We start from the raw sequence: 20,071 nt of genomic DNA, 5'->3' as shown, positions 1-20,071 counted from the left end.
ATCCAAATTTTTACACACAATACTTAAACATGAATATTCCTTAAGGAAGAGAATACTGTTGCTTATAAAAAAGAAGAAGATAATATTGTACCATTAAATTAATCATGCATCAGTAGACTTGTCAAATGTGTGTATGTAGTAGATTTTTCGATGAATAAGGCGGACTAAAGCGCCCAAAAAAGCAAATTTCCGAGGGTCTCTAAGTATCCGACCACACGTTACCAATTTCCTCAATTTCCTCAATGAAGAATAGACACCATTTGAATTCAATTCAACTCACCCATCTATGGGGAACCAACATATGTATATAGTAAATAACTCACGTTGATTTATTTATGAAAAAAATATTTTTTATTATCATTATAATATATTATTTATATGAATATCTTGTTTGGTATAATAAATTGAATATTTTTTCACAACCAACCCAATTAAATTTCAAAGTTTTTTTTGTACACCTAGAAATTACAAAGATTTTAAAATATATCAGTGTTTTTTGTACACCTTGATAATATAGTTTTTTTCTTTTGAGATTTTGTTTTGTAGGGTTTAATAGTAGCCACTAGCCAGTAAGATTTACACATTGTAATACGGTTTTTTGTATAACAAGTTTTATTTCCCACTTTCCTTCCACCGTCCAGCTCTGTTCAACTCTGCTTGATTTCTTCATCAAAATTTGCAATTGCTTCCCTTGATTGCATCTTCTTGGTCGTGTGCGATTAATCTGAATGGCGGAGATCCAAACGGAAACTCCGCCCTCGGATCCAGCACAATCTTCTTTACTTTTTAACAGAAAAATCGAATTCCTACCCATTAGAAAGCCCTTCCACGGTTTCTCCAATAATTTCCAGCTCGAAACCCTTAATCCTTCATCCTCTAAATCAACTCGTACACCTTCTTCGGCTCCCAATAAACATCACTCCGAATACTCTGAGTTTGGCTTCGATCCCGAACTCAGCTTCGGGATTACCTTTCGAAGGATAGTGAGTTCCTCATCTCTTTCGTTTACTTGAAAAATTTAGTTATACTTTTGCAGTATTCTATTACTTTTTAACTGCAATCACTAGATACGAGTTTTGGCATTTTATTGTTTTGGCTTTAACAAAGGATGCTGTTCATAATTTTTCAGGGAGCTGGGTTGCAAAATCTGGGAAATACTTGCTTTCTCAATTCAGTACTACAGTGTTTGACATACACAGAGCCTCTAGCTGCATACCTGCAAAGTGGCAAGCATAAGACTTCATGTGAGCAACTCTCCACATTTTCATTTTCAGATTATGTTGGTGGAGATTTGTCACTTGTGGTTCACTTTTGCTTTGGTGTGCGTGCTAGTCATTGTTAAATGACTTAACTTGAAGTAGTCAAGTAGTCGTGGTTTTCCATGTTACTTGGCAATGATTCATGTGTATGTCGTTTTCATTTTGCTATCATTGTAGGCCGCGTTGCTGGATTTTGTGCTCTCTGTGCAATACAGAATCATGTTAGTCGTGCACTGCAAGCAAATGGGAAGATATTGTCTCCTCAAGACCTGGTTGGAAATCTACGTCGTATCCTTATGTTATTTATGATTTAGCAAATAATGTCCTCTCTTGATTTATACTGTTTGAGCATGTATTCCATTTAGCCAAGGAGAATAGTTGGCTTGGAACTTGTAAGTTTGTTTTTATGGGACATGTATTCCTTTTGAACCTATGAGGTTCTTAACATGAAACTTCACATTTTCTCATATCAACATCTTAAGATTGGACGTTACCAGCATCTAAGTAGTCTATTCTAGAAACATGGCAACTAACTTCTTGACTTTTATTTACCAAACCATGAGGTTTGTCCTCATGCTTCTCATTGTGGTTTACCGATTGCCCTCTTCAACTTTTGAGCAGGAAAAAGAATGAATCACTTGTATGGGGTTTATTATTTTGACTGCTTATAAAGCTAAGAGGCTTAGTAAGTTGTTTTTATTTATTTATCGTTGTCACTATTTCATGTGCTTCATATGTTAGCCAAGGCATAATAATTTTGGGTTGACATTAGAGTGATTGTTTAATATGTTTGTCTATAAGTACTGTTCTCTGCATCTATTTTTGGGTTGAAATGCACTGTCCCCTTTCTTTAGCTTGATTTTTGTCCTTCCTGACATGAGATCAGGCATATAACGTATTGTCATTATTTATTTATCCTTGTCCCTATTTCATGTGCTTCATATGTTAGCCAAGACATAATAATGTCTGGGTTGACATTAGAGTGATTGTTTAATGTGTTTGTCCTGTTCCCTGCATCCATTTTTGGTTTGAAATGCACTGTCCCCTTTCTTTAGCTTGAATTTTGTACAGAATTTTGTACTTCCTGACATGAGATCAGGCATATCACGTAATTTTCGAAATGCAAGGCAGGAGGATGCACATGAGTATATGGTGAACTTACTTGAGTCCATGCATAAATGCTGCCTACCTTCTGGACTACCAAGTGAATCACCAGGTGCTTATGATAAAAGTTTGGTTCATAAGATTTTTGGCGGGCGTCTTCGGAGTCAGGTAATTATTTCTTGATTTGTGGCTTAGTTTTCAAGAGCAATGACATTGCTAATTAAGGTTTGAAAACAGTTCACTCAATGTTGTTTCAGGGTAATGGATTATAATAACAATAGTTACATTACTGGGAGTATTATTACTAGGAATGTTATTCCCTGGTAAAATTTACAAATATGTTTGGTAAATACTGAATACTCCCAGGAATGTTTTTAAATTATTTGATTCAAAAATTTAAATAACCAAAATATAGGGAAAACTTGACAGAATGTGGTAGAAGTGAATAGTTATCTTTGAAGTAACTTCATTCCCATGGAAATATAAGATTCTGACCTTTTATCATGGGAATAGAAACTAGGTGAAATGTGGATATAGCAAACTATTTTCCTGGAAATGAATTATACTCAGAAACACTTTCCCATAATTTGTACCAAACACTAGAACGTTGCAGACCTATACTTTCTTTCCTCAGTTCTAATACCTAGTGGTTGCTTTTTCCAGGTGAAATGCCAAGAGTGTTCTTCTAGCTCCAACAAGTTTGAACCATTCTTAGATTTAAGTCTTGAAATATTTAGGGCAGATTCAGTGCAAAAAGCACTTGTCAATTTCACAGCCAAAGAATGGTTGGATGGAGGCGAGAGGGAATACAATTGTCAACGATGCAAGCAGAAAGTTAGAGCTCTCAAACAACTAACAATTCACAAGGCACCTTATGTGCTAACCATTCATCTAAAGAGGTTTCACGCTCATGATCCTGGGCAAAAGATTAAAAAGAAGATTCAGTTTGGCTGTGCACTGGATTTAAAACCTTTTGTCAGTGGTTCATATGTAAGCAAATTCTTCTTCCTAATGATATAAATCATATAATTTCTATATGTATATCTGTGTTTTTTTGTGCAAGATTCTTGTTAGTGAAAATACAAATATGCACTCAATATTTGTTTTGTGAAGGGATTTATTATGTTCAAATGTACAGGCTCAACAAATAATTTGTTGTTTCTTGTTTCAAAATATTTACTATGCTGTTTGACTGCTTTCTATTTGTCCCTGAAATTTTGTTATGTTATACTTCTCACTTGCAACTTTCTTCCGTCTAGCAGGATGGAGATTTGAAGTACTCTTTATATGGGGTTCTGGTTCATTCTGGTTCTAGCACTCATTCGGGCCACTATTTTTGCTATGTTCGTACTTCAAATAATATGTGGTATACCTTGGATGACAACCGGGTACTGAAAATATGCTTGTCTAGCTTTATGATTTTTATAATTATTTGCATTAATTTCATACATTTCAATAAACTAAGAAAATGCGTCTTCCTCTTGTAACAAAAAAAAAACTAAGAAAATGCAGCCAGCCCTCCCAATATGGGAAACTAAAACAAACAAATTGACAAACAACCAAAGCCCTATGCTCATAAGGTCAGGTATATGGATCAGGCATTGTCATGATGAAGGATAACCTAAAAGTAAATATTCCGTGTAGAATAGCATCTCTTTTCTTGAAAGTTATGTTGCATTGATGCTTGTTCCATTAAAAAAAGAACTTCAAGCTTTAGGGGGTGGTTCTTTGCCATTCTGGTTTCAACATTCGTTCTGGCCACTATTATGCTTGCATCTTAAATAACATGAGGTATACCTTGAATGATGATTGGATGCTGATAGTATGCTTATGTAATTTTTGTCCAGCACCATGTTTTCTTCCAAAGATGTGGGGGGCTAAAAAGAAATGTTATTGAGAGAAGTAATTATTACCATGCAGAAAGTTATTTTTGCATCGGTGTTTGTTTAATTGAAAAAAAAAAAATGCAAGCATTTAGGTGATCAGTTTGTCTGAACTAGAAACTACATACATCCTAATTCTTGCCAAAGTTGAGTTGCTTTCTCTTAGAACTGAATAAATACCGCTGTTTTTGGGCTAAACTCTGGATAACTACTTGTTATGAAATTGGGGGTGCATAGCTTAAGATTATGATTTATCTTATTGGTGATTGTTCTTTGGATGAAACTACAACAGGTAAATCATGTCAGCGAGCGGGAAGTTTTGAATCAGCAAGCTTACATGTTGTTTTATGTTCGTGATCGTAAAAGTATTGTTCCAAGGAAGCCTGTTGACATCGCGAAGAAGGAGAATATAAACACTATTGTGAATGGAATTAGGGATTCTTCAACTTCAAATCATGTATTGAAAGAATATCCAAATGGTCTTGTAGAGCCTACTCTGTCTGCTAAAACTATGAAGAATATGTCAAATGCTGATTTGTTAGGGGTATCTGTTTCTAAGGATACACTGGTTGAGCAAAAATATAGTTTGGTATTAGCAGAAAGCATGAAGCAAGATAATAAACCTGCATCTGAACTTTCTTCATGCGCACAGATAATGAAGGACTCACCACAGAGCTTGTCATCAATAGATCACTCTGAAAAAGACAAATATGTGCATACTGATTTGACATGTATGGCTGCACCAGTTGGTGACAAAACTAATATGTGCAATGAAAGTGAAATTTCAAAAGAGGGCACTAAAGATTCAATAGTGCCAGACTTCATTAGTCAGTCTCCTGAGGTAATTTTTTTCATTTACTTCTAGTGCTTAATTAGTACTGTTTCATTTTTCTTGATTACTGATTTGTGAATCCTCTCCCCAACTTAGAAAATTGTTGGCACAAAAGATATCAATATAGCTCAAGATCCAAGTACAAATTTGTCAATCAGCACCAGCCCTATAACTTCATCAGATGTTAACTGGCAGGTTTTTACGCTATCCCCTATTTGCCCATTACTTTGAGCCGTATTATGTTCATGTATGACCTTACTTTTTTATTTTTAGGCTGGAACTTCTGCACCTGGTTCAGCGCCTACAAATGCTGGTTGTATAGTGTGTGAAAATGCGGTTGGTTCTCAAGGACTGATTCTTAACGAGTCTGAATGTAGATCATTGAATATGGAGAGACTTAAACAAAAGCATGTGAAGAAATCAAAAAAGAAATTTCTGAAGTATCAGGTATCAAGTATGCAGCTTCGGCCAATCTTCCTTTACATGACGTACACAGGCCAGAAGAAGAATCACAAAAGATGTAAACGCCGCAAGTTGAGTTTGAGGAATCTAAACAAAGAAAAGTTGGATAAACATTCTTTGTCATCCGACGTTGGATTATCTTCCAGTGATGTATCTCCCTGTGTATCGAGTTGCTTTGAAAGTAAAGCAACCAAGGCTGGTTATAGAAGTGGGGCTAACCTTAAGTTTAATGATCCATGTCCGATGAGAAGTAATACTAAAGGAGACATGAGGAGAGTTGATGCTGTACTTGCAACTTCTATGGAAGTAGAAGACTTATCTGGGCGTGGTGAAAGAGATCAAATGCATAATAGTTTAATGAGTATGCTAACTCGAGGTTTGGAGGAGACAGTCGGTAAGTTTTTTTTTACTGTATTTCCCAATTGGATTTTATTTTTCACAATACAGAAAATTTGTGTTCCGTATCCATGTTTTAATTAATTTGTTCAGTTTGCTCTCTTATGGTTAGGTACTCAAATTCCCACTCCCCTCCAAATAAATGTACTTTGTTAGTATTGACACCTTCATGCTCTATATATATATAATACATCTCTTCTTTATATGGGTACAGTTGCACGTTGGGATGATATAGAAATAGCTTCATCTCGGGCCCTAGAGACAAAGAGTAGTGAGAAGGTTAAGGACATTGGATATGTTGGGGATGAATGGTGAGCTCTGCCATATGTTGTTCCTTTCACATTTTATTATTTATAGTATGCTGACTGCTTGAACAAACTTATTTTTCCATCGCCATGGTTCCAAGTTTAGTTTTTTCTCTTTAAGAGAGAAAACGTGTTTTTTCCCCCCAAAGACCTATCAGTGTCTATTATTAAATCTTTTCTTCTATGTATTCAAATTGCTTTTGTTAGATAATCAGAGCTTCATGTTCTTTAGGCTTCTTTCGAGTCCAACTATGATGTGATTGTCTGCACATTGTTTGTTGCCTTGTAGATTCCTTTATATGACTAGTCCTTTAGGCAATGATTGGTGAAGTGGCTGCAAATAAATCAAAATATGAATGTTCATGTATAAATTTGAATTTTGCCACGTTGAAATTTACAGGGATGAAGAATTAGATAAGGGGAAGAGGAAGAAGTTAAGGACCTTCAAACACAACTTTGATGGGCCAAATATTTTCCAAGAAATTGCTACTGAGAAATTCAAGTCGAAAAGGGCCAAGTTGGAAGGGAACCCTCCATTCAGGATATGATACCAAAACTAAATGTCTTCTATCTATTGTCTGTATCAATTATTGATTTGTCAAACGCTGAAATTGTTGTGAAGAGAGCACCTATATTATTCTTTTTCTCCAGTGCAAAATTTTGTGGATCTCTCTGGGGCAGAGCTAAGGGTTGGAGTTTTTATGCACGTGTGGACATTTCTCATCCTAGACAAGTATTAGTATTAGCTACATGTTCTTTTTGGTTACATTAGCTACATGTTCTAGAAATGAAATGAAACCTATTGTATTTCTGTTGTAGTAGCTAGCTGCTCTTCCGTGGCTAAGAAATTTTGTTTATGAATTCTACTTGTAAGTTTATGTGTATCTTGGGAGTGGGGACTTGAGTTGTATTAAACATTTGGTTTGAGTTTGATTAGATAATGTTAGAAAATGTGTAATAAATTCATAGATATTTTTGTTAAAATTTTAATATCTTAATTTTTGTAAGCGTTTACAAGACACTTAGTTATTGTATAACCTGGACCGTATGCACTAAATTACCAATAATTGGTAGGACTAGAGGTTTATTCTAATTAATAAAGTAGCTAATTATAACACTTAAACTTTAGCTGTTTTAGTTTTGTTTGGTACATAAACATATATTTTTGTCTTTGTAGGATATCCTCTCTCCATTTGACGATATGACTAATTTTGTTTTAAAAATCTATGTGTCTCCTAACAAATAATTTTCTCATGGTTTGAATTTTGTGCAATCCTTATATGATTTAATTTGTCTATCACCAGACCAATTATTAAAATGAACTATATATGTGTGTTACTATCTCATAGCTCAATAGACCAATAAATAAATTAATAAATAAAATATAAAAATTTTAATCTATTTATCTTTAATGTGATTGGACAATGAGTTATTTAACCTAAATCTTCTCATAAATGTTTATCCAATCCCTTATGAGTTATAGTCTTATAGAAAAGGTTCCATACATATTTTAAACTATTTATTGTTAGACATTTGCTTTTATCTTACTGTGTCGTTATACTCCAAGAACATTCATGGAGGAGTTATTACACTGTTGTCATATGTCTATTCTCCTCATCCACGGCATGGGTGCCACCGCAATGTGGCAGTGGAGTGATTTCCTCTCCCATCGCTTCAACATCTTCATCCCCGACCTCGTCTTCTTCGGCGGAATCAGCTACGGCGGCTTCGTCGCTTACAGCATGGCGGCGCAGTTCCCGAAGAGCGTGGTGAAAGTGGTGCTGGTCTGCGCCGGGGTGTAATATCATGAGCTGGTACATGTATTTTAACACTTGTAGCAATATGTAATATGTAATATGTATTTGAAATAATATACTGTTTGCTGTTCTGGTGCCTAAATGTATCATTTTCTTTGGCAGGGAGAAGAAACAAGTGACAAAATGAAAGCTTACTTAATAGGGAGCTATGGCCTCCTTTTTGGCACTTTCTCACTTGTCCAAGCACACTGTGAGTGACAATGACATCTTATACTTTTTTTTAAAATGAATAAAACTATAGAAGTACTGTCTTATTCTTTTATATGACAGTTTGTAGAATCGTGTCTTCCCTCATCTTCCCTCAATCGTATGAGTGAAGACTCTATTCATAGCATTTTCTCTTTGGATTGAGTGAAGACTCGATTCTACTAACCGTAACATATCCTTTCTCTGTTTTTATATATGTCTATGGCAGTTTTGGAGTGAGCATGGTTGCTGCCTGCTGGCTTGATTTATATTAAGTTTTTTGGCTCCTTTTAGTCCATACGTTGCTTTACATGGATAAATATTAAGTTCAGCACGGACTCAGCCTCAGATGCACCTGGTTCTGCATTAAAATATAATGTATGGATGGGGCTCAGTTCATTCTTTATTATAGCATTTACTTGGAAGTTATGATTATATAAATGTGCCAATGGATTTTAGTAGACTAAACTAAGTTCACAGTCACACTCTTCAACTAATAGATATACTAAACTTGCAACTTTGTTTGTTATAATCGAGAATCTTTGGTCAAAACTTGAAAGCATCTTCATATACAATTATTTTCACTGCTGCGTCATACATTTGGTGTATGCAACACCTCATCAATACTTATTAATTATATTAGAGGAAGGGAAGATAATAACACCAGTTTCAAACTCCCAACACTTCCATTCAAGCCATGGAATTCCAATCTTCCTTCCTAGTTATTACATCACTTTTCTTCTTGCTGCTTTGGCTTGCAAAGCAAATACTCAAAGTGAGGAGCACTGTGGCTCATAAACTTCCCCCGGGGCCATGGAAACTGCCTCTAATAGGGAACCTGCATCAACTGGCAGCAGCAGGATCACTTCCACACCATGCTCTTCGAGATCTAGCTCACAGATATGGCTCTCTGATGCACCTTCAGCTGGGCGAAATTCATGCCGTGGTTGTATCATCCCCTGATATGGCCAAGGAGATAATGAAGACTCACGATCTTACTTTTGCACAACGACCAGAACTCCTTGCTGCGAAAATCTTGGGCTATGATTCAACAGATATTGCCTTTGCTCCATACGGTGATTACTGGAGACAAATGAGGAAGATATGTACCTTGCAGCTTCTGAGTGCCAAAAGGGTTCAATCTTTCTCCTTCATTCGAGAAGATGAGGTGGCCAAGCTCATACAATCCATTCAGTTGTCTGCAGGTTCACCTTTCAACCTTACTGAAAGTGTTTTCTCTTTGATAAGCACCTTACTTTCAAGGGCAACATTTGGTCAAAAACCCTTGTATGAAGATGAGCTTTTGACTTTGGTCAAGAAAGGATTGGAACTGGCAGGAGGTTTCGATGCTGTTGATTTGTTCCCTTCACTAAAGCCTCTTCATCTCATAACTCGTTTGAAAGCTAAATTGGAAAGTATGCACAAGAAGTTGGACAAGATCTTAGATCACATTATCAACGAGCACCAATCATATCATGGTAAGAGTGAAACTCTCATTGATGTTCTTTTGCGCGTGCAACAAAGTGGCAATCTCGACATCCCAATCACCATGGAAAACGTCAAAGCCATGATATGGGTTAGTAAATTTATCATAACTTTGTTATCATACTTTTTCTATAAACACGATCATGAGTTGTATTGTCTTGTCTTTTTTTGTACATCGGAAAATATGTATTGTCTTGTCTGATTCCAATGCAATCATCATGTGGTTTTATTGGTATTTCTGACTACTTGATCCAACCTATTATGTGTGGACCAGGAAATGTTTGCAGCTGGGACTGATACTTCAGCAACAGCAATAGAGTGGGTTATGTCAGAGTTGATGAAGAACCCAAGAGTGAGGGAGAAGGCACAAACTGAACTAAGAAAGGCTTTCAGGGGAAAGAAGACTATTAACGAGACTGATCTACAAGATCTTAGTTACTTCAAGTCAGTGATCAAAGAAACCATGAGGTTACACCCACCTATTCCTCTATTGCTCCCAAGAGAATGCAGGGAATCATGCGTGATTGATGGGTATGACATACCTATTAAAACAAAAGTGAAGTAAATGCATGGGCACTTGGAAGAGATCCAAACCATTGGTATGATGCAGAGAAGTTCATACCTGAGAGGTTTCATGACACAAAATTGAATTTCAAAGGGAATAACTTTGAGTACCTCCCTTTTGGGGCAGGAAGGAGAATATGTCCAGGACTTCTACTTGGCATAGCTAATGTTGAGCTTCCTCTAGCTGCATTACTCTACCACTTTGATTGGGAACTCCCGAATAGTATGAAACCTGAGGAATTGGACATGATTGAAAACTTTGGAGTTGCAGTGGGAAGGAAAAACAACTTGATTTTGATTCCAACTCCATATATATAATTATTCTCTTCATCGTGATGTTTGTGTCATCACCAATTCATCATCTATATGTCTTCATTCACTCCTTCTCCTTCCTGTTATTATGTAAATGCTATAAATAACTGAAAAGAAACTAAACCAGTCTCTTCAGCTTTGTTACTCGTATATTGAGGTTTTGGAAAAGAAACTATGTGAATCTAACCTTCAATTTTTTGTCACAGATGTAAAAATGGGATGATGTTAACATGTGTTTTCATTCTACTATAAGTAACCAACCTCTTTTTTTAGTTGAGGGTATCGACCGCCAATAACAATGACTAATTCTCTTGCCGCGACTGCTTACAATAACCGAGTCCACCACAACATGCGCTAACAATAGTTGTATTCTGATGCAACAAATTTGTCTGCCTCTCACAAAAAGTTCAGTAAGGAAAATGTATAAACTTAAAGATGTTGAAAGTGATTATTGACTATTCACATAAAATTATGATGAGAGTGTAGAAACAGAGTGGGAAACTGGGAATAGATGATCTATAAACAATAAATAGCATCCATGGTAATCTGTTTGTCTTTTGCTAGTTAGACCAGTCATTAAATTTAAGCGGTGAAACTATTAATGACATCATAACTTGAAGAATCTCAAGCATTTTGTTAATTGACAAAAATCCAAAATGGCTGACCTGAATAAAGTAAAGTAAAATACGATTATTGTGTGTTTTGAAAAAAGAAAAACAAAATATCCGACCTGCCGGATTCGAACCAGCGACCTAAGGATACCAGCAAGGTTTGCCCAACTACAGTCCTCCGCTCTACCAACTGAGCTAAGGTCGGATTGTGGTAGTAAGTTACAGATCTAATTATATAAACTCGATTACGTCTTGCTAATTCAATGGAAATTTCATGGCTATTATTCACTTAAAATTTTCTTTATTTTGCTCTGGAGGATAGTGTTCATAATAAATGGTTCTATCTAAATTACCCTAGAAAATTCGGGTCACCTTAGTCTTGGGTGAGCCAATAATATTTAAAATACGTGGGTTAGAAATTCCACTTATCTTAAATATCATTGGTACACCTAGGACTATGATGATTTAACCCAATTTTTTTTAAGGTTCATTTAGACAAGCTCGTTAAACTGAGTAGAAATGATTAAACCATCATAGCATCACTTATGATTTGAAATATATCATACGACTAAAATGAAACAAACTTAAGGTATTTTTGTACTAGAGTTAAGTTGGATTTTGGATGTGAAAGTCCTTTCATCTAACTTACCTTATTTGATCTTTTAAATAAACGTATTTTTTTTATCAGAATATGTGTAAATATGAATTGAAAATGGATTCAAACAAATATTTAATTAATATCTCATAGATGCTTTTATGCATAGATGTACTATATTTTTTTTTAATACATACATAGATGTACTACTTAAGTAAGTAGCACTATTTACCCTCTCTCCCCTTAAATTATATCTTGAATTTCTTATGGAAAAATCAAAAAAGTGTCTCTAGAATTAATGGATCAATGAAAACATTCAGATCATTTGAAAAAATACTTGGTAAAATTTTGAATTAAAAGCACGAAGCTACTTTTATACTAAAGTGCAGTTTACTAGTCGTGAACAAGGGGAAAAAATACAAAACCAATTTAAGCAAAAAGAAATTGGGGTGAGAGAGGCTCGAACTCTCGACCTCAGGATTACTCTCAAGCTATGAGACCTACGCGCTAGCCAACTGCGCCACCACCCCGTATGATATGAAAGCTTATTTTAGTTTATTTGATTAAAAGATACATAGTTCGTGTGACAAAAGTACTCTTCTCTTCTTAATATTACGCTTACGCACAAACATATATAGCAATCATCAAGTACAATATAACTCAATCGAAAATTAAACTAACAATCCAACATTGATAAAAGAAAGACAAGATGCCAATGGCTTATCAAAAAGAAAAAAAAGTATGGCATTGTCAATAAACTATTAGACTACACCTTGTGAACGTGTGATTAGATTCCAAATTCATAAACTTACTTAGTTACTTGTATTTTTTTTTTTTTGATAGGTATAATTTACACGTTCATTTTCTAAACTCAGTTTTATAGTTTTATTATTTTATATATCATTCACATACACATATTCACTCTTTACAAAATTTCCAACGCTTGCTCTTTCTCCAACAGTGGCTGAAGCTTTGTGTCTTAGGTGGGCTATGGAGTTGTCTGTACATCTTGGCTTCAGACGCGTTCAGTTTGAGACGGATTGCTTACCTCTCTTTCAGGCTTGGAAAAAGGCGAATGGAACTTCTTATTTATTTTCAATTATTTATGATTGTCGTAGTTTACTTTCAGCTTTTGATTATGTTGATTTTTCTTTTGTTCGTCGTCAAGGAAACTTTTGTGTTGACTATCTTGCCCGGCACGCCTCTACCTTTCATGATGTTGTCTGGATAGAGGAGGGTCCGCCGGGGCTTTCTAGCTTTTTGCGTTCAGATGTATTGGCTTCTATGCCGGATTCGATTTGATTTAATATAAGGTTTTTGTTGAGTTAGAAAAAAAACTTAATTACCATGTCTTTACGATCAAACAATTTAATCCAATGGTCCATTATTCCTTAGTTTAAATACATAAAATGAATTGACATGCTTCATTAAAAAAATGATAAAAATATTGCAAATTACTTGCACTGATCCTTATGAACCATCTATGCAGGGACTCAATATGACAAAAAAACAATGGACAATGATCTTAATTACATTTTGCAATGAACTGTTTACATATTTATCTTACATGTATACATCAGCCATCAATAAATATAAGGAAAAACAAGTAAAAAAACACAAGATCTTAACCCTGTGGTTAACATCAAATATTCAATCCATCCTCCTGACAGAAACCATTGCAGTGCTGCCAAAACCACAAGCAATTCCCCTATTTAGCAGTTACCACATCTTTAAGTAGCAATTCCAAATCATTCAATCTGCATGATGGTGCACACCATTTTAGTAAAAGAGTAACCTGAGTTCAGATTAAGAAAACCTGATACCTTCAGTTTTCAGCAATGCATTATACCTCAAATTACTCAGGTCAGGGTAGATTGCTATGGCTTCTTTGAAATCCTACATTAGATACAAAATTGAATCCAGGTACTGTCATCATGATGGATAGTAATGCCTCTCCAAGTTCAATATCAAAATGGTCAATATTTTCTTGTTAACTACATTTGGAGGACCCTAACCTGTTCAGCTGTGGAAGATGTGTAGGTAACCACACATGACATCCCTGCCTGTGTAGCTGCCTGTAGAGGTTCATTTAGAGTAGATGATAGTTAGAGCAGCTTTGTTAGTTAAACAATATGAACAAATGCAATTCAGTGAAATGAGGAAGCATATAGAAGATCTTAATTTGAAATTCCATATGGTTAAGTGCGGGTCTGGATCAGCATTGTCAAAATTGATTTTGGTGAAATCTATTTTAGTAAAAGTGAGTTGAAAGTGAAGTTATTATAGTTGAATACGTGTGAGGGAAAAAGTGATTTCTATAGAGTAATATTGTGAAATGCAGTAATGAACTCCCACTGTTCATTATTTTCACCGCAAAAGCTACCACCCCTAGCTTCTCGCAGAATCGATTTTGGGGCTTAAATCAACTCTCTATATTATAGTAGTGATTCTGGTCAATGAGAATTTATTATAAGGCTCTCAAACATGGAACCAAGCACAGCACTAAGCCAACTACCGACCCTGTTATATCAAATAACAAATCAAGATAATTCCTTGGCCCCTAACAATCTTACCCAAGCTCATGCAGTTAGTTTTGTTTTCTTTTCATTTTATATACATGTAAAGAGATTGTTTAAATCTTAGGCACAAGAGGTTCTACCTGTAACCCAATAACACTATCCTCTATCACCAAGCAGTCTTTCTCTGATACACCCAGCTTCTGCAAGGCACATCATGTAAATTATGCTTAGTCTGTTGGTGTGTAAAAGAAACCTCAGAATTTTACATTTCCAAGTTCTCAATCGTATTGTCATGCTAAAACCTTGGAAGCTGTCAAATATATTGATGGGTCAGGCTTCTTTTCCTTCACATCGTCACCTGAAAGTTCAAATAAAATGGATAGATAAATTTCAACTAGAGTACACAAAGCATTGGTAGATAAAAAAATTGAACAAAATTAAACATGTCTCGATGTTATATGACCAATAAAAAGATTAAAGTTCTGCAAATATACCAGCAAGAAAGCAATCAAGGCTTTGAAAGCGCTCCTACAATATAGAAAACCAGTTGGTTCAATGCAAATTAATAAATGACTTTACATTTCCATTACTGAGGATATATAAGAAAATGGCTTACAATTCCTATAAGGTTTTCAAGACACAGAATAACTGAACTTTTAGTTGCTGCAGAGCAAACAGCTAACTTTTTCCCCTGAAACAACAGTCAGGCAAAAAACAGTGACACGCTTATAAGCAGATATAGCTAACCAACATGGTGATCAGTTGGTACAAGAATCAAAACAACTCATATAGTAGACATCTAAACAATACAAGTTACTCTTCATGTAACAAAACAGAAACAAGAGATAACTACAATGCTAGAAATAGATAACAAGCATACAACATTATCTTACAGCATCTTTGGCCTCATCCATCAATCTCAAAACTCCGGGCCTAGGTTTTACCTGCGCCAAAACGGACAAGTATTTAACATTAACTGATCAACAAGATAGATGCCAACTTCGCAGTTTAGGAATGTGAAATATTATAATGGGAAATATATAGAAATCGACTTACAGTTCCAGACTTGATTATATCTTTGTATCTCTCAGTCTTCCAACCCTACATTACCAAGATAAGGGAAATGCAATGACATATATTCTAAGTAAGATAACAAGTGACAATGACTTGAGTTTGACACATTCTCAAACCTGGATCGATGTTTAAGTTCAACGAAAATTCAAACATACACTAACTCTTAAGTGAAGCTAATGGTGATTAAGCCAAACACAGCCAAGAGAAAGAAAGGAAACATATAATACCTGAAGAGTGTCAATCAATTTAGCTTGATCCTCATCATTACTTGGAGGCGTCTCGAATAATGTGGATGATGGCCAACCATGCTCCTTAAAATACCTTCAAATCCTCAAAACAGAACAAAACAATCACACATAGCATCACATCACACAAAACATAATAATCAAACACCCAACAAAAAGTTATATACAAAAACAGAAACTTATTCAAGTTGGGAGGGAAAAGAGAGAACCATCGCATTTTGGGTTTGCCTCCACCGATGGTGTTCTGGAGTACATCGTAGAACTCGATGTCCCAGTTGAGTGGTTCAGGAGAAGAAGAGTTGCAGCGAACATTGAAGTGAACAAACGCGTCGTTGTAGGCTTGGCGATGCAAGTGCTCGGACTCTAGGATGACACCATCGCAGTCAAATATGAGTGCTTGAAGCGAAGGTGAAGAAGATGAAGCTGAGACAGAGAAGACACGGTGCTTGGAGGAGAAGAGCTTAATTCTTGGATATCGAAACCCGTTTTTGGTAATGGTGGTGTGGGGGAGAAAGGAGGAGGAAGTGGTGGTGGTGGAGAGACTCAGAGAAAGAGTGAGAGTAGAGGCCATGTCTATCACCACCCTTAACCATTCACCATGACACCATGTTCATCACTTTAGTGATCACTCTGTATTTTGTGTGGCTATGCATTCTCATTGCCCTCTCCCTCAGTACTTCATTTTCTTTGTCCTATGTAGTGTTTAATTTTATGAATTATTTCTGATAAAGGCTTTCATAATTATTATATGTAAGTAATAGTTGTACTTTATATAGAAAATAAAATGAAAATCATAATAATTTAAATGGCACAACAAGGTGATAAACATGTTTATACTGTAGCTAAGAATTCATGACATTCAATCGATAACATGTTTAGCGGAGGTTTTTGACAACCATTAAACATAAAATGTAAAAAAATATAAGACTCGTTTATTGGAGTTTGCACCAACAAAATATGTGTTCTTAAACACACACGTTTAGGGAGGTTGAACCGCTAAACGTGTTTTATTTTTTTTTACAAGTAATGATTTATCTTTTTACAAATTCTCGTACTAAATAGAGAAAATATTAAATGAAAACTTAATGCATTTGGTTTTTTGGAACCCCAAAAATCATTAAATTCTTACTTCATTTAATATGTAATATGTAGGAGTATTTTTTTTTTTTTGGCAAATGTTAGTTATTAGAAGTGTTAGTAAATTAATCTCTCCTCCGGGTTCGAACCCGGGACCCTTCACCCTTCACCCCACCCAACCCTTATGTCCTAGCTCTTACCACCTGAGCTATCCTTCCGGGACATATGTAGGAGAATTGAATTTGTGAATTGAGGACATGGATCCTCTACAATTCTAAAATGAACTGCATTATCTGCAGTTGAAAATCCAGTGGCCATAATATCAAAACTAAGTGCTCATTCTTTGCATGTCTCCAAACCATTTTCCCAACCAAATAAACATTCTTAGCCCATTATCTTGTCATTGCTTAACTATATATCAGATATCTTTATTCCTTCTAAAAAAACAGAACATAATTTTCATGCTAGAGTATAGAAAGAATAATGAAATACATTCATCATACTCTTAACATTCAACAAAAAATATTACTCATAATCTAATCCTTGTTTAAAGTTCAGATAAACAGACCCTCCATTCTTCTGGCTCATGGAAATGAAGATTTCCAACTCCGACATGTTTTACACATTATTCAAGGCTCCCATCACTAATACATCAAAACATTGCTCACTATTACACAGCCAAAATGTCTTTCAAGAACCACTTTCAAGATCGTTACCCAATTCCTCATCAACTCTCTTCTCCATTTTTCTCTTCTTGCAATCACAGAAATAAATCACACATGACACCCATTTCAGTGTATTCACCACAGTGAGGACCCCAATTTGCAGAAAAATTCCAATCCCTCCTTTATAGCATTCCATTGACAGACTTATTAACCTTAAACAAAATCCAAAAATAAAGAAAACAAGCATCAAAAGAAGCCCTCTCTTCTGATTACCTCTGCTGAAGAAATATGAAACTCTGAATGCTCCAGGACCATATACACCATCCAACACTGATATCACAATACTCATGTTCCAAATAGCACTCCATTCTAAATACATCATTAGCAATTTTCCAATAGCCACACAGCAAATAATTGCAAAAAAAATGTAGCCCCCAAAAACCTCAGACAAACCGTAACAGTTACTAAATATCCATGGGAAGGCCATTAAAAGAGAAGCTGACAAAAAGAGCATATACAAAGAAGTGATGAATGTGCCTTTCATGATGGATATGTCAGTGGATTTTTGAAACATCTGCTTGAGACTCATGTTATTCTCTTCTGAATCTGACCTCAGCTTTGAAGCTAAATCTGTTGTTATAACTGCAGAACAGAGTTCTAGAACATGCAGAGGCACAAAGTAAATGAGTACAAGTTGAATTAAAACAGGCAAATAGTCCTTGCTAAAACTTTTATCTGTGCTATTTTGAAGGACAAAAGAATCAAATTCACTCACATACATATAGATATCATGTTTTTCGTTAAAAGGAGGTTGAAGTGAGAGGTTTTCTGGGGTGTCCATTACATACGTATAGACAACATGTTTTTCGTAGAAAGGTAGAAGTGAGAGGATTTCTGGGGTATCAATCACAGTTTTTTGAAGCAGAATTTCAAAGTAAACCATGACACAAAAGAAAGGAAGAGAAGTGAGAATGGTGAAGATTATGAAGTTGATGTTTTTGACATAGATGGTTAGAGTTTCCTTGAGGATATCTAATACCTCCAGATTCTTCCCCATCTCCTGCTGATGAACTTGTTTGCTTTCACTCTCCATATCTGAACCTTCCACACTAAAAACAAGATAATTTCAAATGAATCCCAGAATGTTATCTGCACATTCTGATATGCTCATTCATTACATATAGATCTTCTCTCTTGATTCTGGCTTCCAGGAAATTCAGCGTTTGTGGGTGGAAGACTTTGACTTCTGACTTCATCCACTTCATGACATGAAATGGTAGCATTTAATTAGTGTCTATTTTTCCCACTTTGACATCATCTACTTTGTACTTTTCAACTTTTATTTATTGTATGTTATAAAAAAGATCATATGATTTCATAGAAGCGGCACCGGCATCCTCTTAGCTTAGGAGTTGCCGAGTTGGGATGGTGTGATTAAATTTGACATAGAGGAATTTCGACGGTAGAGACCGGGAAAGCGGTAGGAACCTTATGAAGGCATGGTAGAATAATCAACACTCTATATCCTTTGGAAAGGGAATTGTAGTGTGTTATAGTGTGGCATGAGAGAAAGAATTTATTTTTTTATAACCCCATTGAATTGGATGAGTACTAAACTACTACATTTAGGGAACGAAAATATATCTTTTACATTTTCTAGGTATTGTCTAACCGACAATCATGAGACTAATTTTCTCAAAGTTTGGAAATTACTAACTATTGTCCTAACAAATCATTCTTAATGCGAACCGCCCAAAAATCAAACCATGAATTAGATGCTTAAGAACTTTGTTATCTACCAATTGTGCTAGATCTTGTCACGAAGGACGTCATATCTTTCACTCAACTTAAAAAAATAAGAGTTGTATTTATTATTTTTTCACACCTAAAGTCTCAATATAGTTATCTTGTGATGGCGGAGTACTTCTTCTACTTAGTCACATACCACATCTTTATATGTTTTTTTTGATAGAAATAACTTTACATCTCATTTTTTTTCTCTTTTAAAAGTGATTATGCAAAACGTTTCAAACATGAAGTTGTGGCCCGACTCTTGCTCATGTGGATTGGAGCTTCATTTTATTATTTTGTCAAAGGAGCTTCATGGTTGACAAAAAACAAATACACATTTCTAAATTTAAGCCCAGCCCACTACAACTAAATGAGTTAGAGCCTGCCCTTGCAGCACTGCCTGCTGAAGACTTAAATTAGATTATCAAAGATTATTGGTTGACCAATTTTATTTTATCAAAGACTATATCATAAAAAAATTATTTCAATGTAAAGAAAGCATATACATTTCAAATCAAAATAACCATTAAAAAAACTTATAAACAACTTTAGCATAAATTAAAATCCGAAAAACCTTTCTTAACAAACTAATTAGTGTGTATTTAGATCTGTTGAACTCAAAATAAATCCATATTGAAACCTTAAAAAATCATGTTTACTTCTATTCACAATAAACTCAACGCGTGATTGCATTTGTCAAATTGAGATGGATATACATGCATCAAATACAAAAAACGGCTACATTGAGATGGATACATACATCAAATACAATGCTATTAGCCTATTACTACAAAAGATGTGTCAGTGACTAAGTGTACCCGTCTCGGCCATCGCTTGGTAAGTGGAGGCTTAGAAAGACATACGTCATAAGTCATAAGTAGGCAATTAC

The 20,071-nt window shown here is 35.3% G+C and overlaps 3 protein-coding genes, 2 non-coding genes and 1 pseudogene across 6 annotated transcripts; 2 read left to right on the top strand and 4 right to left on the bottom strand.

The window, feature by feature from the left end:
* The first annotated feature begins 578 nt into the window (after nucleotides 1–578).
* LOC130715627 (ubiquitin carboxyl-terminal hydrolase 23-like) lies at nucleotides 579–7,209 on the top strand. Of its 2 annotated transcripts, none has more exons than XM_057565744.1 (11): nucleotides 579–983; nucleotides 1,130–1,244; nucleotides 1,437–1,547; nucleotides 2,359–2,531; nucleotides 3,027–3,353; nucleotides 3,626–3,751; nucleotides 4,539–5,087; nucleotides 5,175–5,273; nucleotides 5,352–5,934; nucleotides 6,151–6,247; nucleotides 6,642–7,209. In XM_057565744.1, exons 1-11 carry the CDS (start codon nucleotides 729–731, stop codon nucleotides 6,787–6,789), a joined length of 2,583 nt encoding a protein of 860 aa, XP_057421727.1. In that variant the 5' UTR covers nucleotides 579–728; the 3' UTR covers nucleotides 6,790–7,209. The 2 variants fall into 2 exon arrangements, with proteins under 2 accessions (XP_057421727.1, XP_057421726.1); XM_057565743.1 differs by having other exon boundaries at nucleotides 3,623–3,751.
* A 1,442-nt stretch (nucleotides 7,210–8,651) lies between these two features.
* LOC130715410 (cytochrome P450 71D8-like) lies at nucleotides 8,652–10,810 on the top strand (annotated as a pseudogene).
* A 519-nt stretch (nucleotides 10,811–11,329) lies between these two features.
* TRNAY-GUA (transfer RNA tyrosine (anticodon GUA)) lies at nucleotides 11,330–11,421 on the bottom strand. Its single transcript is given in 2 exon segments — nucleotides 11,330–11,365; nucleotides 11,385–11,421. It is a non-coding gene; the product is annotated as a tRNA-Tyr (tRNA).
* Nucleotides 11,422–12,256: 835 nt separating this feature from the next.
* On the bottom strand, nucleotides 12,257–12,341 carry TRNAM-CAU (transfer RNA methionine (anticodon CAU)). The gene is given in 2 exon segments: nucleotides 12,257–12,292; nucleotides 12,304–12,341. It is a non-coding gene; the product is annotated as a tRNA-Met (tRNA).
* A 969-nt stretch (nucleotides 12,342–13,310) lies between these two features.
* LOC130715130 (haloacid dehalogenase-like hydrolase domain-containing protein At4g39970) lies at nucleotides 13,311–16,342 on the bottom strand. The gene is made up of 11 exons (XM_057565175.1): nucleotides 15,859–16,342; nucleotides 15,632–15,725; nucleotides 15,387–15,431; nucleotides 15,224–15,274; nucleotides 14,947–15,021; nucleotides 14,825–14,858; nucleotides 14,633–14,688; nucleotides 14,471–14,530; nucleotides 13,827–13,886; nucleotides 13,661–13,707; nucleotides 13,311–13,568 (listed from the first exon to the last, which is right to left on the bottom strand). Exons 1-11 carry the CDS (start codon nucleotides 16,218–16,220, stop codon nucleotides 13,520–13,522), a joined length of 933 nt encoding a protein of 310 aa, XP_057421158.1. The 5' UTR covers nucleotides 16,221–16,342; the 3' UTR covers nucleotides 13,311–13,519.
* An 856-nt stretch (nucleotides 16,343–17,198) lies between these two features.
* LOC130715767 (uncharacterized) lies at nucleotides 17,199–18,646 on the bottom strand. Its single transcript, XM_057565887.1, has one exon. The coding sequence runs from the start codon at nucleotides 18,482–18,484 to the stop codon at nucleotides 17,417–17,419; it is 1,068 nt and encodes a 355-aa protein (XP_057421870.1). The 5' UTR covers nucleotides 18,485–18,646; the 3' UTR covers nucleotides 17,199–17,416.
* Between the last annotated feature and the right edge of the window lie 1,425 nt (nucleotides 18,647–20,071).

This window comes from Lotus japonicus, chromosome 4 (assembly GCF_012489685.1).
Source record: "Lotus japonicus ecotype B-129 chromosome 4, LjGifu_v1.2".
In the NCBI taxonomy this organism is placed as follows: Eukaryota; Viridiplantae; Streptophyta; class Magnoliopsida; order Fabales; family Fabaceae; genus Lotus; species Lotus japonicus.
The sequence above is the reverse complement of the archived record's forward strand: the minus strand, read 5'-3'. Positions and strand labels throughout refer to the sequence as shown.